The following is a 16,598-nucleotide window of genomic DNA, read 5'->3' as shown; positions in this document are numbered from 1 at the left end:
AGTGTAAACAGTTCCTGTAAAATAAATAAGCTAAAGTTAGCAGTAGCGGACATGTTCGAAGGTGTAGCTAGCATTGTCCTCGATGCGAAATGTACCTTATTTTTAATTTGAAAGAGGTGTTTACCCTAGCCGACATGTTTGAGGGTGTAGTTAGCATTATCCTCGATGCTAAACGTATCTTTTTTACTTTAAAAGAGCCAACACGTTTAAGGATGTAGTTAGCATTATCATTGATGCTAAACTTATCTTATTTTTAATTTGAAGAAGCTGTTTACACTAGCCAACATGTTTGAGGGTGTAGTTAGCATTATCCTCAATGCTAAACTTATCTTTTTTACTTTGAAAGAGGCGTTTACACTAGCCAACACGTTTAAGGGTGTAGCTAGCATTATCCTCAATGCTAAACTTATCTTTTTTACTTTGAAAGAGGTGTTTACACTAGCCGACACGTTTGAGGGTGTAGCTAGCATTATCATTGATGCTAAACTTATCTTATTTTTAATTTGAAGAAGCTGTTTACACTAGCCGACACGTTTGAGGGTGTAGCTAACATTATCCTCGATGCTAAACTTATCTTTTTTACTTTGAAAGAGGTGTTTACACTAGCCAACACGTTTGAGGGTGTAGTTAGCATTATCATTGATGCTAAACTTATCTTTTTTACTTTGAAAGAGGTGTTTACACTAGCCAACACGTTTGAGGGTGTAGTTAACATTATCATTGATGCTAAACTTATTTTATTTTTAATTTGAAGAAGCTGTTTACACTAGCCGACACATTTGAGGGTGTAGTTAGCATTATCCTCAATGCTAAACTTATCTTTTTTACTTTGAAAGAGGTGTTTACACTAGCCGACACATTTGAGGGTGTAGCTAACATTATCCTCGATGCTAAACTTATCTTTTTTACTTTGAAAGAGGTGTTTACACTAGCCGACACATTTGAGGGTGTAGCTAGCATTATCCTCGATGCTAAACGTACCTTATTTTTAATTTGAAGAAGCTGTTTACACTAGCCGACACGTTTGAGGGTGTAGCTAACATTATCATCGTAAAGGGCGTAACTGTAGCCATTTAATTTACCTACACTTTGAGTGAGGTACCGCACCAGCATTTTAACTAGCTAGCTAGCGAGCTAACAGGGTCTTTTTCTCTTATGCTGAGGTGTTGCCCAGCCCACAGCTCAGTCTGCGGGGCAGTAGCTCCCGTCTAAAATGTCCAGCTTAAGACCAGCTTGGTTTCAGATGGTTTTAGCTGGTCTTGGATGGCCAAGGTGGTCGAAGAGCTGGTCAGCCAAGTCACAACGTAGCCTATACTGTCAATCAGCTAGCTTATCAGTATAGGCTACGTTGTGGCTTATGTCTTGGGGGCAGAAGCTGTTTCCTGAAAATAGGGGGCTCTTAGGACCCTTAGTAGACCCCACTTCCCAGGTCGCTGATGTGACGGCCGAAGCCAGAAAGCCGGTCTCACATGTGTTATGCATGTGTGTCAGTTTAGTTGTGTGTGTGTGTGTGTGTAGGTGTGTGTGTGTGTAGGTGTGTTATATAGGGGGAAGTTTTCCTCTGCTATCTGAGAGTGAGAATGTGTTTATGTAAGTGTGTGTGTGTGTGTGTGTGTATTAGGGAGAGATGTGGGAGAAGGGAAATGTCAGTGTGTGATGTATAGTTGATATGAAGAGCGCGAGTGGGCTCTCTGAACACAGCCAGGCGCTGAGAGATGAAGCATGGGCAAGGTGAGAAAATCATCCTCATCCTCACCTTCACACATGCAATTCATTTCTCTCTCTCTCTCTCTCTCTCTCTCTCTTTCTTCACTCAATCCCTCCCTCCCTCATCTGAGTAACGACACGTAGCTTTGAATACGCCTGCCCTTTCCCTCACCACGCCCTGACGTTGACGTATAGCGTATAACCATAACATGGCGCCAAGGTCTTTGATGACCAAAGCGGTCAAAAAAGCCCAGACTGGTAAGCTAGCTGGTTAACCAGCTCTTGTCCAGCTTAGAGTATGTCCTGCTGGTCATGGTCTTGCATTGTAGACCAGCTAAACCATCAAACTCAAACAAAAACTTAGCCTATACTGGTCAAGAGCTGAGCTGGTCAACCAATGTCACCAGCTGGACCAGCTTGAAAAACAAAGGATTAAAAAAGTGGGTCAGCCCAATCCCAAGCCCAATGGCTACAGATCCAAACGCTTATTTTAGGACTATATATATATATATATATATATATATATATATATATATATATATATATATATTAGGACTGACACATGCGCCTCTTCTCAAACTGGACAACCAACCAATGCGTTCCGGTACCCAGCTCTGATGCATCGGCTAGCAGACGCCCATGCTAGCCAACATCACGCTGAAGTAATACAAGTAGAGGAAACCATCTACCCACCAGGAGAAAGCATGGCCAGTTGTGCTCTCTCAGACTCCGGCTGCTGATGGCAAAGCAGCATAAGGTCGTTGGTTCAAAACCCGTGATTCGAACCAACAGCCCTCGGGTAATAGTGGGCCGTACTTCCATACTTTTCAAAGTAGTGGGTTATACTCCAGGGTTGTCCTCAGTACTCTACACTATACATAAGATACAGATTAGCCCACGAAACGCTAAACCCTTAATTCAGTCCAACGTACTTTTCGACCAGCTTTCATGAGCCGTTTTAACAAGTAGCCTATACCCCATGAGCCCTCATTCCTTCAGGGATCAAGCTGTTGCACAATCTCTTCTGTGCTGTTCCGGGCAGATGGATTATGGTGGATTTCCCACTCCTGTCCTGTGACGCATCATGGCAGGCGCGAGGCTTTAGCAACTGGCCGCTCCGTTTCTGGCCGTGCGTTAGCACTGCGGAGGCCAGCGTCTGGGGACTCTGTGTTCGCAGAGTCCACTCAAGCGCTGCATACAAAGTAGTCATCTCTTTCAGTGAGAGCTTCAGAGGAAACAGACACAAGCACAAGCTAACAATGGCTAAGAATCGGACGCTAATCCTTTTAGCCGTGCTGTGAGCTTGTGTCCATGTTGACCGATAACAGAGTGTCGTACAGCGCCGTTCAAGCTTTGAGGAGGGAGTGCATTAGCACCATGCATTTAGCACCATGCTATGCTTCCGTTCCACTTGTTAAGCTACATTAGCCTCGTAGCTCCAGTGTAAAACTGAAGAAGCAGACTTCAGACACAGAACAAGTCTTGGCTGATTGACGGTATCTGAGCTGTTTGATTTTAACGAAGCTCCTGTTTCGGATGAGTGGAGCGTCCTTTTTGAGGACGTTTTTCATGTTTTCAAAGAAAGCTTGGCGTTGTGGGTTGGTCTTGAGACGATTTTCCTGCTGAATAGTCCAGCTTAAGCCCAGATTTTGCTGGTAGCTGGTTTTGGATGGTCAAGGAGGTTGAAAAGCTGCTCATCCAGATCAAAACATACCCTAGTCTGTTAAGCTAGCTGGTTAACCAGCCCTTGACCAGCATATTAGCTGATGGACCAGCATGATTAGCCTGACTAAGCTGGTCAACCAAGCATTGCCGGCAACCAGATCTTGCTTAATTGTGCTTGTAGCTGGTTTTGGATGACCTAAGCTGGTCTTTGATGGTCAAGGAGGTTGAAAAGCTGCTTATCCAGAGAAAACATACCCTATTCTGTTAAGCTAGCTGGTTAACCAGCCCTTGACCAGCATAGTGTACGTTGCATATGAGGGCTGGTGCATGATTAGCCTGACTAAGCTGGTCAACCAAGCATTGCCGGCAACCAGATCTTGCTTGATCATGCTGGTCATGCAGGTCTTCCTGCCTAATCTAACTCCCTAGAAGTTCCCTCTATACCTCGTCCACGTGTCTACGACAAGTCTACGACGCAATCCTCCACCATGCCGTCACCTCTAATTCCTGACTGACCACCCAAACTCCAGCCCAAAAAGTTCCTCCCCTCCCTCTCTCCCAGTCTTCTCCCAAATCATCATAAGCTGAAAGCGTGGTCCGAACTCGCAAAGTGGGAATTAAGTTCTCAGAAGTTTTATCGCAAGGAAACCCATTTAAACCCTGGCAGTGGCCCTCGAGAATGTAAGTTTGGGACCCTGTGAACGCCCCTAAAACCTGCTGCAAACTGCGATAACAGCGAGCCCCAGCAGAAGTTTATTGCAGCACTGCACTGCGTGAGGTGATGCCAATAAATACCCAAGCCAAATTGCAAGGGTGGCAGGCTGTGGGCTGTCCTTTAGGTTGATTTGTGCCACATGCCAGAAAATGACCACCTTCTGCTGTGGCCATCCATCAGCTTTGCCCACTTGTAGTCACTAAGCAAGTTACAAGTTGGCTTTTTAGACCAATGGTTCTCAGGCTGTTCCTCGGGGACGCCCAGATGGTATCATCAACACTTAGCCTTGGGAGAGTTTATGATGCGACCGGAGATACTGCCAGAGCAAAACTTCCAGTTGTACCCTGGTCAGTTTTAGAATTAGTTTGGACGGTTTGTGGAGGTTTGGAGTAGAGGAACGATGGCCAGATTTGAGCAAGTGGTCAGCAGGGACTGCATTCGGACTGGAAGAATGATGATCTGATGATTTGAGCAAGTGGTGAGCCAAGATTAGACAGAGTGGTGGGTGGTGATCAGGTTTACACTGGACAAATGGTGGTCAGTTTGGAGTACGTGAAGATCGAGCTGGGGTCAGCAATGACAAGAATTGGGTCAGGTTTAGAGCAAGTGGTGGGTGGATTAAGGTGGCCAAATGGTAGCCTGAAAGCAGTCCGTGGTGGGCTGATTAGAGTGTCCAGTGATCAGATTACAGCAGCTGCCAAACTGGTTGTGCAGTGGGATAGGACGAATGATGGCCAGAATAGAGTAGGTCAGGGGTGGTGATTGGCTTCAGAGTGGACGAATTATGACCAGATTGGATAATGAGTAGACAAATGGTGGCCAGATTAGAGTGGGGGATTGGGTGGTCAGTTACTGGGCCTAGAGTGGACAATGTTGGCCAGATTAGAGCAATTGGAGAGTTTGCTGGAGTACAGATTGGGTTCAGAGTGAACAAGTTGGTTCTCAGGCTGTTCCTCGGGGACCCCCAGATGGTCTCATCAACACTAAGACTTCGGAGACTTTACGATGCGACCAGAGCGAAACTTCCAGTTGTACCCTGGTCAGGTTTAACGAGATCCGTATGAATTAGTTTGGACGGTTTGTAGTTTCGGTAGTTGCTCTGACGATTTTACACACCTGCGAAAAAAAAGCGAAAAGGGAGAGTACGAGGCAGGTGAATGATTATGAAAATAAAAATGACTGATAATAGAGGAACAAACCAGCTGAACAGATTGCAAATGAAGCGCTAATACAACACCTATTTTTGCCGGGTCTGAAACGATGCCTCTGGGAGCATGGGAGGTTTATGATAGACGAAGGAAACCGGGTAGAAAAAAAAAAAACAGACGAGGACTGAATGAGAGAGCACTGTGAAAGCACTGAGAGACACAGCTCGTGATTTTCGCCTGTGACAGCATCGCTTGTTGAGACTACACCGTACGTATATCTGCCTTTAGGCAGTTCCCATCGCATGAGCACGCTTGGTTGGCTTTTAGCTCGTAGTCGAGTGGTTAGAGGCCTGGGCTTTGCAGCACTGTTAAGGACAGCTCATCTCTCGAAGCCTTACCTCGAATACTCTCAGGGTCGAGATAACCTCACCTGCCTTTCTCAATCGCCCTATCCTTTTGACCCTGGGAGAGGTCTGGTTTCCGAATCGAGGGTGAAGGGAAAGTAATGATGGCCAGACCGGGATGCTGGGTGGATAACCAGTAGCCGCATTGAGGCGGACGTGGGAGGGAATGTGTAATGGCTGGTTTCGGAGCAGATGGTGGGTGTTGAGTGGATCTGCAGTGGAAGAATGATGGCCAGCTCTGAGCAAGTGGCTTTGGCTTCGGGTTCAGGTTTGGGCTGAATGAATGATGGACAGATCTGAGCATGTAGTGGGCATAGATTGGGGTCGGACTGGACTGGACGAACAGATTAGAGCAAGGAACGATGGCCGGATTTGAGCAAGCGGTCAACAGGTACTGCATTCGGACTTGAAGCATGATTAGCCAAGCTTAGGCAAAGGTGGTGGGTGGTGATCAGGTTTACACTGGACAAATGGGGGTCAGTTTAGAGTATGTGGAGAGCAAGCTGGGGTCAGCAATGAAAAAGCTTGGGTCAGATTAGACTAAATGACCAGAGGTTTAGAGCAAGTGGTGGGTGGATTAAGGTGGCCAAATGGTAGCCTGAAAGCAGTCCGTGGTGGGCTGATTAGAGTGTCCAGTGATCAGATTACAGCAGCTGCCAAACTGGTTGTGCAGTGGGATAGGACGAATGATGGCCAGAATAGAGTGGGTAAGGGGGCGTCGATTGGCTTCAGAGTGGACGAATGATGACCAGATTGGATAGTAATTGACGTAAGAGTAGACAAATGGTGGCCAGATTAGAGTAGGGCGTGGACTGAGTAGTGGTCATTGATAGTGATTGAGTTTACAGTGGGCAAGTGTTGGCCAAATTACAGTGATCGATTGATGGTTGGGGGATTGGGTGGTCAGTTTCTGGGCCTAGAGTGGAAAATGTTGGCCAGATTACAACAATTGGAGAGCTTGCAGGAGGACATATTGAGTTCAGATTAAGGTTTCTTTGGGAATTGTTGAAGTAGGCAGTCAACAGATTGGCCAGATTACGGCCTAGAACATCTGATGACCTGGTTGGAGCAAGTTACTGTTACTGAGACATGGATGGTTGATTGCTAGGTTGAGGTAGGAGGTATGATCTATGGACTGGCAGAATGCAGAATGATGACCAGACCCCTGCACCTGATCTGAGCTGGACTGGATATGAGCAGTTGGTGGATCTGAGCAAGCAGTTGATGGGTTTGGGCCTGTAAAGTCTGGGTTTGAGGGCCGAGTGGTGGCTGGACTCGGGAAGGGTGCCTTTCCTGTTTCAAGAAGCTGTGACAGACAGCAATTCCTCAGGGGTTCAAGCTCCAACGTTCGAGCTGTCAACATCCACTAAACCCCCTCTTCTCACTCACTTGCTACCTTGGCACATCTTTCCTCTTCTCATTAGTGTCTCCCACAAACCCTCGCTCGCTGAATGCTCTCACTTTCTCGCTGTAACTTTTCCTGCCCTCTCAGGTCTACCTCTCAATCCCTTGCCTTCTGCCTCTCTCTTGGCACTCTTTTCCCCCATATCCTCTCTCTCTTTCTCTCCTTTTTTTTTCCTCGCTCTCCATCCCTCTCCCTCTCTCCTTCCTCCGGGCGAGGCCTCGGGCATCCAGCATACACATTCGTCACTGCGGCGAACTTGCTGTCAGGCGACAGAGAGAGAGAGAGAGAGAGAGAGAGACAGAGATTGGCTAGCTGTTGTTTAGAGGTTGTGTCGATTGAGCAGACAGGCCCTGGTGAAAAGCCTCGTTAGTCAGCACTAAAGCGATGGGAGAATGGCAGAGATAGAGACTGAGAGATGGAGAGAGAGAAAGATGGCCACAGCTTGGGCGCAAACTGCCTCAAACATGATTGGGCTTAAATCCACTCAATTGGACACCTTTTAAACTGCAGGTAGGACGGTTGCGGGCGCAGGGTACCTTCTGGAACGTCTACAGACACATCTGCAAAAGGATTTGTCGAGTTGCCCAGCTGACATGCTCTTTAGTCTCACATGAGTGGGATCCAGGGTGGGTTTGTACATGTGTTGTACAGGTATTTGGGAAGCCCCATCAAGACAGCCCACCATGGTTCCAGACCTCCTGGTCCCATTGTTGATTCTGGTGGGATCACATTCTGGAACTCATGGACACAACTTTCTGGTTTCCAGTTGGGCTAACCATACAGGTCCCACATGGGCATGTTGTGTGTACTGGGTGTTGGAAGATCTAGCAGTAGATCTGGACTGGGAATAGGACGTACTGGACCTTTTTCAGGTCAATGGATTTATTGTTTGCAGTCTTGCAACTGTGCCGAACTGGGATGGAGCTTCCCGGATACCCACCTGTTGCTACGGCAGTGCCAAAGAGCACTGTCATCCTAACAACCCTTTCCATCTCCATATTTCTCCTCCCAGGTGCTATGTGGATGACAAGGTCTCCAAAGTGGCTTGGCTCAACCGCTCCAACATCATCTTTGCCGGGGAGGACAAGTGGTCCCTAGACCCTCGCGTGGACCTGGTGACCAAAGGCCAGCTGGAGTACAGCCTGCGCATCCAGAAAGTGGACGTGTACGACGAGGGGCCCTACACCTGCTCCATCCAGACTAAGCAGCAGTCCAAGACCTCCCAGGTCTACCTCATCGTCCAAGGTGAGCTCAGACAGTCAGGGAGTTGTGTTGGGTGATTGACAACCCATCAGTCCCTCGACAGCCCATCATCTGTTATAAAGTGGCTGTTGTCATTCCCGCCGCCGCAGTCTTAATGCCTCAAAGCCAACCGCCTCTGACAAGGACTTGCCAACCGCGGCAAGGACTCCGTTTCCCAGCCTGTCAAACAGATGGAGATTTAAATATGCATTGTTGGGAGGCGGAGTGGGGGGTGCTGAGTAGCGAGGTTTATGTGTTAGATAAGGGGTGGTTTATTGTACGATCCCATGACAAGGTAAGCTGGAGTGGCATTTTGACACAAAAGGCGTAACGACGATATGCCGAGCAAATGTTTCAGGTGTCAGTCTACGGATATGACGTGAAGGGAATTTCGGAGATGCTAGAGAGCAAGATACTGTGAATGCATGTTATTAAGCTCCTCGAAGGGTTTGTTATGGAATTACATGGTTCGCTCTGGGCACGTCAACTTGATCGAAAAGGAACAAATACATACCGCATCTGGTGCAGAGTTCATGCTGTTGTTCTTTTACCTGTGCTCTAATTACCTTCTCAAAGCCAGGAGCCAACCCTTAAACACTCAGGCTAAGAGAAGATCACTCCGCCTACTGTGGTCCAGGTCAGAAAGCAGAATAGTAAAAAGGGATGTGATGTGGACAAACTAAACCTGCTGCCAGTCATGTTAGAAGTGAACTAGCTAGCGTACCGCCCACCCGCTACAAATAATACCTGGCGCCAATACAACGTGGGAAAAGTTAGCAAACACTATTTGCTGAAACTATGTCTTAAAAGAGGTCTAAACTAATTATCATCACCATAATTCAAGCTGATTTACCGTGCCAAATGCTAACAAGTCGTCCAGATATATGATTTTTTTTTTAACCCAGAGATTAGTTACAATCTAAGTTCAGTGTTTGTTAGCAATGTTAGCCTAGCATCTTTTTATTGTAAATTAAAGAAGCGCACTTCAGACATCCAACCAGGCTGATCAACTGTACCTGGTGGAGGCTAAGCGCAACAAGTCCATGTGAATATGCCAGCAGTTGCAGAGGTATATGATACGCTAGCGACATAGCATGTATGTTATTAAGCCTCCAAGTTCACCCTGGTTCTTTCTTTCAGCTTGAGCAAGAAAACGGGACAAATCCGTCCCGCTCTCTGTGTAAACTCTCCGAGCTGTTGCTTCTTTTGTCTCTCCTCGGATTACCTTGCCAATGCCAGGAGGCAGCACTGAACATTCTCTACGTAGTAACACATTAGCACGCTAGTCAGCCTGCTGCATCGGCATGAACCGACTGCGCTGCATTCGTGATTTCGGCTGGGAAACAACATCTGCTCCGGTGCTTGTCCAAAACAGTTTAGCTTGGTGCCTACAGGCCCTGTTTCGCAGTTTGCGGAGCAGTGCGAAAGTGCTCCTGGAGGAAGGGATTAGCAGGCTAATGTCTTCTATCTCACACACATCTACTTCTGCAACGAGCTGCTAATAGGCTGTGTCTCACGCCGCAGTCAATACCGCTAAGAAGCCGGAAGGATCCATAAGAACAATTTGTGCTCTTGTAGCCGAATCCATAGAGTCAGCTAACGCATTAGCTGTTCATTTCTATTGTGTTAACTGCTCGCGGCGCGCCGCTTTCTTCGCCGCTGCCCTAATTACCCCGCCGCTCATTTGACACCGGCTAGGCCTGATTTCTTGCAGTCGCAGGTTTCTCACTCTCCGAGAAACAAACACAAAGAAGAAGCACTGGAGTCTCTTTCACCTAATCGGATCACTGCGGTCGCTCATTGCGATGTTATCCGATTTATACAGTCATGTGAAATAACTGAGACACCCTGTCTACAACCCTCTTTCTGAAGGCCTCGGGGAGCTCCTTGGATCTGGCCATGGTGATCTTCCCCACTCACTTCAACTACAATCAGGAGCAGACCAGACTAAACGTCTGAGGCTTCAATCCTCTCCAACCCAAATACACTAATAACACCCAGCCGGCTACATGGGGTACCACAACAACCACTTGGCAACACACTAGCAACCACCTGAAAGACCATAGCAGCTGCCTGGCAACCACCAAGCAATACCCTAGCATTCTCGAAGGAACACCATAACAACCACCTGAGAGACCATAGCAGCTGACAGGCGACCACCAAGCAACACCCTAGCATCCTCGAAGCAACACCATAACAACCACCTGAGAGACCATAGACCATACACAAGCAACCGCTAAGCAACACTGTAGCACCCATTTAGCGTCCACCTAAAACGATCACCTGTCACACCAATAGTAGCCACCTGGAATACCGTAGCAACCACTCAGCTAAACGGTTTCACCCTAGTGACCCACAGCAACAACCGAACAACTGCCTGGAAGTGGTTGCTCCACTTTTCTGGTTTTATATACAAAAGCTCATTTTGCCGCTCGCCGCAAAGTTTAAGCGGGGCTTAAGGCACACTAGCAACCACCTGGGATACCATAGCAACTGCCTGAGATACCATAGCAACTGCCTGGGATGCCATAGCAACTGCCTGGCAACCACCAAGCAATACTCTTAGCATCCCCTCCGCAACACTATAGCAATCACCTTGCAACACAGTAGTAGCAACCTGGAATACCGTAGCAACCACTCAGCTAAACGGTTTCACCCTAGTGACCTACAGCAACAGCCGAGCAATCACCTGGAATATATAATAAGCTCTTTCTCCTTAGCTTTTACTAAGCAACACCTGAATGCAGCAACCACCTAACACACCATACAACACAACCACCTGGCAACGCTATAGCAACAGCCGAGCAACTGCCTGGAAGTGGGATATCCGTGAAATGCACTTTTCTGGCTTTATATAATAAGCTCTTTTTCCTTAGCATCCACTAAGCAACACCATAGCAACCATCTTGCAACATCATAGCAACTATCTTGCAACACCATAGCAATCACCACAAATGACAGCAACTACTTGGCACACCACAGCGGTCTCCTGGCACTGCAGTAGCACTCACCTGTGATACCATAGCAGCCACCCTCGCTACAGTTTCATCCACAGCAACAGCCGGCTTTATATAATAAGCTTTCTTCTTTGCATCCACTAAGCAACACCATAGCAACTATCTTGCAACACCATAGCAATCACCACAAATGACAGCAACTACTTGGCACACCACAACGGCCACCTGGCACTGCAATAGCACTCACCTGTGATACCATAGAAGCCACCATCGCTACAGTTTCACCATAGTGACTCATAGCAACAGCCAAGCAACTGCTGGAAGTGGGAAATCTGTGAAATGCACTTTTCTGGCCTTATGTAATAACAATTTTTTGGCTCTTGCCTCAAAGTTTAAGTGGAGCTAATGACTTTGCGAGACTCCGGTGTTTTTTATCCTCGAACCGCATTGGAATTTTTCCGTTTGTAGTTGGTGGCATCTGCGCTGTTTGAAATGTTTTTGGCAAAGCCCAGGTAAGATTTATGCCCACTGCCTCCGGGGAGGCAGGAGAGTGCCCGTTCTCATTTCCTAAGCAGGAACGTGTTCATTACTCTTTTGTGTTGTATTGTACCGAGTTTTCCTCTTCCCCCTTTTTTTTTTTCTTTTTTCGCAAAACCATAAATCTTTATACAATTAGGAGCGATAGTGTTGGACTTGCAAATTTCCCTGGAGATTAATGCCAATGGTATTGGCATGGCTGCGCAGCACAAAATAAAGGATGTGTAGCAACCTCCCAAACAGGATTTGACAAACTGAAGCACATGCAAATGCTATTCATCTTCAGAGACAAACTAATAGCGAGTTCAGCGTTATTCCTTTTGCGGCGAGCTTGACTGTGGAAATTGAATAAATGAGATTTCCGGGGTCCTGTAAGTAAGCACAGAAGCAACTGCCACAGTCTCCTCTGCTTGCTACTACACACACTCTTAAAAATATGGGTTCTGGGAAAGGTTTCCTCTAAGAAGAGCTGCGTTTGGTCCTCACACAGTTCCAATGGGTGGCTATTCAGAAGAAAAAAAAAACGGTGAATGAGAATGAGGAACCTTCAGATGTTTCAGGAACCTTCTACTATTGCAAAGGTTCCAGGATGAGAAAATTAGATGTCTGTGGCCTTAAGTAAGTAAGTACTGAGGCAAATGCCACCATCATCCTGTTCCTACCACACACACTCTTAAAAATATGGGTTCTGGAAAAGGTTTCTTCTAAGAAGAGCTGCATTTGGTCCTCACACAGTTCCAATGGGTGGTTATTCAGAAGAAGAAGAAAAAAACGGCGAATGAGAATGAGGAACCTTCAGATGTTTCAGGAACCTTCTAGTATTGCAAAAGTTCCAGGATGGGCCCTAAATGTTGTGTGGAAACTGAGAAAATGAGATGTTTGTGGCCTTAAGTAAGTAAGTACTGAGGCAAATGCCACCATCATCCTGTTCCTACCACATACACTCTTAAAAATATAGGTTCTGGAAAAGCTTCTTCATAGAAGAACCACATTTGGTTCCCACACAGTTACGAATCAATGGTTCTTCATGTCCTGGGGTTCCATGTTGGGCCCACCAGGGTCAGTGATGGGACCAGGAAGGGTTAAACACGGGCCACATTCAGGGCCTAGACGGGACCCATGTGAGATTGAGGTGGGCTGTAACGATGAGGCCCATTTGGGAAGCATTTTTGAGCCCACCTAGCCCACATAGCACCCACGTGGGCCCCACATGAGCATGTTGGCTGGAAAGTAAGTACACTGGTACCGCAGGCATGCCTAACAATGTGCTTCCAGTGGTATTCCTATTGTAAGGAATCCAAACACACTGGCAACCACCTGAGATACCATACTAACCACCTGGGATACCATAGCAACTGCCTGAAAGTGGGAACCATGAAATCCACTTTTCTACTTTAATATAATAAGCTCTGTCTGGCACGAGCCACAAGGTTTATTGGCGCTAAAGACCTATGATACCATAGCAGCCACCCTTGCTATAGTTTCCCCCTAGTAACCCACAGCAACAGCCAAGCAACTGCCTGTGAAATGCACTTTTCTGGTTTTATGTAATAAGCTCTTTCTCCTTAGCTTCCACTAGGCAAGACCATAGTAACCACCTGGAATATGACAGCAACCACCTAGCACACCATAGCAACCACTTAGCAAAACCTTTCCCCGAGTGACCCACAGCAACAGCCCAGCAATCACCTGGAATATGACAGCAACCACCTAGCACACCATAGCAACCACCTGGCAATGTTATAGCAATCACCTGGGATACCATAGCAGCCACCCTCGCTACAGTTCTACCCTAGTGACCCACAGGAACAGCCGAGCAACTGCCTGGAAGTGGGAAATCTGTAAAATTTCCTTTTTTCTACTTTAATATAATAAGCTTTTTGGCACTCACCACAAAGCAACCACCTAGCACACCATAGCGACCACCTGGCAACCTGTGATACCATCTCTCTTTGAAAGATGAAAGTTAAGAAGTCCCGGAGTCTCATATTCTCTGGATTCTCTTCGGACCACGAGGGCCGGTGATCAGGACTGCTTGATCTTCAGTCCCCAAAGGCCCCACAGTAGGCTTACAGCTGGTTTGAGCTGATGGAGTGACTGCTCGGACCGTGTCAGCACTTCCCACCTCACTGTGACGCCTGTCCATCCCTGGATTTTCCACACGCCTGACTCATTGGTTTTTGCCAGCAAGTGTGGTGAAGCATGTGGGTTCTCTTCAGGCTTTCTTACCAGAGCCTGCAGCTCAGCGTTTTCCTCTTTTCCACAGCTCAGAGGAACTGCTGTTTCGCCAGTGAGTGTTGCCCACCATGCCCACTCGGGCATCTAGCTCGCCCACCGGGCCACCTTATGGCAGGGTGTGTTCCCTTCCGGCTTGTTGGAGCCTGTGTTCATTGTGTTTGTGTGTCTGGTTCCGTTAGTGGCATTTTGTAGATTTACAGCCATTGAAAGCCTTTAAAATAATCTCTCAGAGTAAGAGTCTAGACATGGGTCCCTACGGTTACTCCTTATATAACACAACTGCTAACCTTAGATAATATTGGATTACTAAACAACTTATAGTCTTTACTTAATAAATCAGAGTACTTACATTACTGAATAACTGTTCACAGATACTCAGTCATTCCTCATAGATACTGAATCATTTTTTATTAGATACTGCACCATTCCTGGTATATACTGAATATTTTATAGTGGGTACTGAATAATTCATGATAGATACTGAATATTTTGTAGTAGATGCTGAATAATTCATGTAGATACTGAATATGTTATAGTAGATAGGCAATTCATGGTAGATACTGCACCATTCCTAGTATATACTGAATATTTTATAGTGGGTACTGAATAATTCATGATAGATACTGAATATTTTGTAGTAGATGCTGAATAATTCATGTAGATACTGAATATGTTATAGTAGATAGGCAATTCATGGTAGATACTGCACCATTCCTGGTATATACTGAATATTTTGTAGTAGATGCTGAATAATTCATGATAGATACTGAATATTTTGTAGTAGATGCTGAATAATTCATGTAGATACTGAATATGTTATAGTAGATAGGCAATTCATGGTAGATACTGCACCATTCCTGGTATATACTGAATATTTTGTAGTAGATGCTGAATAATTCATGTAGATACTGAATATGTTATAGTAGATACTGATTAATTCATGGTAGATACTGATTATTCTATAGTAGATACTGAATAATTCATGGTAGATACTGACTAATTCATGGTAGATACTGAATATTTTATAGTAGATACTGAATAATTCATGGTAGATACTGAGTAATTCATGGTAGATACTGAGTAATTCATGGTAGATACTGAATATTTTAAAATAGATATTGAGTAATGCATGGTAGATGCTGACTATTATGTAGTAGATACTGAATAATTCATGGTAGATACTGAATATTTTATAGTAGATAAGTAATGCATGGTAGATACTGCACCATTCCTGGTATATACTGAATATTTAATAGTAGATACTGAGTAATTCATGGTAGATACTGAGTAATTCATGGTAGATACTGACTATTATGTAGTAGATACTGAGTAATTCATGGTAGATACTGACTATTATGTAGTAGATACTGAGTAATTCATGGTAAATACTGAGTAATTCATGATAGATACTGACTATTATGTAGTAGATACTGAATAATTCATGGTAGATACTGACTATTATGTAGTAGATACTGAGTAATTCATGGTAGATACTGAGTAATTCATGATAGATACTGACTATTATGTAGTAGATACTGAATAATTCATGATAGATACTGACTATTATGTAGTAGATACTGAGTAATTCATGGTAGATACTGAGTAATTCATGGTAGATACTGACTATTATGTAGTAGATACTGAATAATTCATGGTAGATACTGAGTAATTCATGATAGATGCTGACTATTATGTAGTAGATACTGAGTAATTCATGGTAGATACTGACTATTATGTAGTAGATACTGAGTAATTCATGGTAGATACTGAGTAATTCATGGTAGATACTGAATATTTTATAATAGATGCTGAAAAATTCATGGTAGATACTGAGTAATTCATGATAGATGCTGACTATTATGTAGTAGATACTGAGTAATTCATGGTAGATACTGACTATTATGTAGTAGATACTGAGTAATTCATGGTAGATACTGAGTAATTCATGGTAGATACTGATTATTATCTAGTAGATACTGAATAATTCATGATAGATACTAAGTAATTCCTGATAGATACTGACTATTATGTAGTAGATACTGAATAATTCATGATAGATACTGACTATTATGTAGTAGATACTGAGTAATTCATGGTAGATACTGAGTAATTCATGGTAGATACTGACTATTATGTAGTAGATACTGAATAATTCATGGTAGATACTGACTATTATGTAGTAGATACTGAGTAATTCATGGTAGATACTGACTATTATGTAGTAGATACTGAATAATTCATGATAGATACTGACTATTATGTAGTAGATACTGAATAATTCATGATAGATACTGACTATTATGTAGTAGATACTGAGTAATTCATGGTAAAAAGTGAATAATATCTATGCGAGAGCTCAAGATGCAGGAATAGGCTTGGTATGAACAGTGGCTTAGACGTTATCAGACTCTGAAGACGGGCGATTTGTGAGCGTTATGCTCAAAGTGCTGAACGTTATAACAGGATTACTGAGGCTGGCTGAGCTTCTCTCTAGTCATCTTTCACTCCGCAGGCGTAAACCCATGTACACACTGCCAGCCTCGCTCTTCCCTTCCAAGACACAATTCCCTTGTTACAGGA

General features: G+C 44.9%; 1 protein-coding gene across 1 annotated transcript in view; it reads left to right on the top strand.

Annotated features, from left to right (window-relative positions):
* The window catches only part of lsamp (limbic system associated membrane protein), a 261,334-nt gene that overhangs the window by 175,949 nt on the left and 68,787 nt on the right, over nt 1-16,598 (top strand). Inside the window, exon 2 of the mRNA XM_072690944.1 lies at nt 8,057-8,289. Coding sequence (XP_072547045.1) covers nt 8,057-8,289 — 233 coding nt within the window. The remainder of the gene's footprint in view (nt 1-8,056; nt 8,290-16,598) is intronic.

Source organism: Salminus brasiliensis, chromosome 11 (genome assembly GCF_030463535.1).
Source record: "Salminus brasiliensis chromosome 11, fSalBra1.hap2, whole genome shotgun sequence".
In the NCBI taxonomy this organism is placed as follows: Eukaryota; Metazoa; Chordata; class Actinopteri; order Characiformes; family Bryconidae; genus Salminus; species Salminus brasiliensis.
The sequence above is the reverse complement of the archived record's forward strand: the minus strand, read 5'-3'. Positions and strand labels throughout refer to the sequence as shown.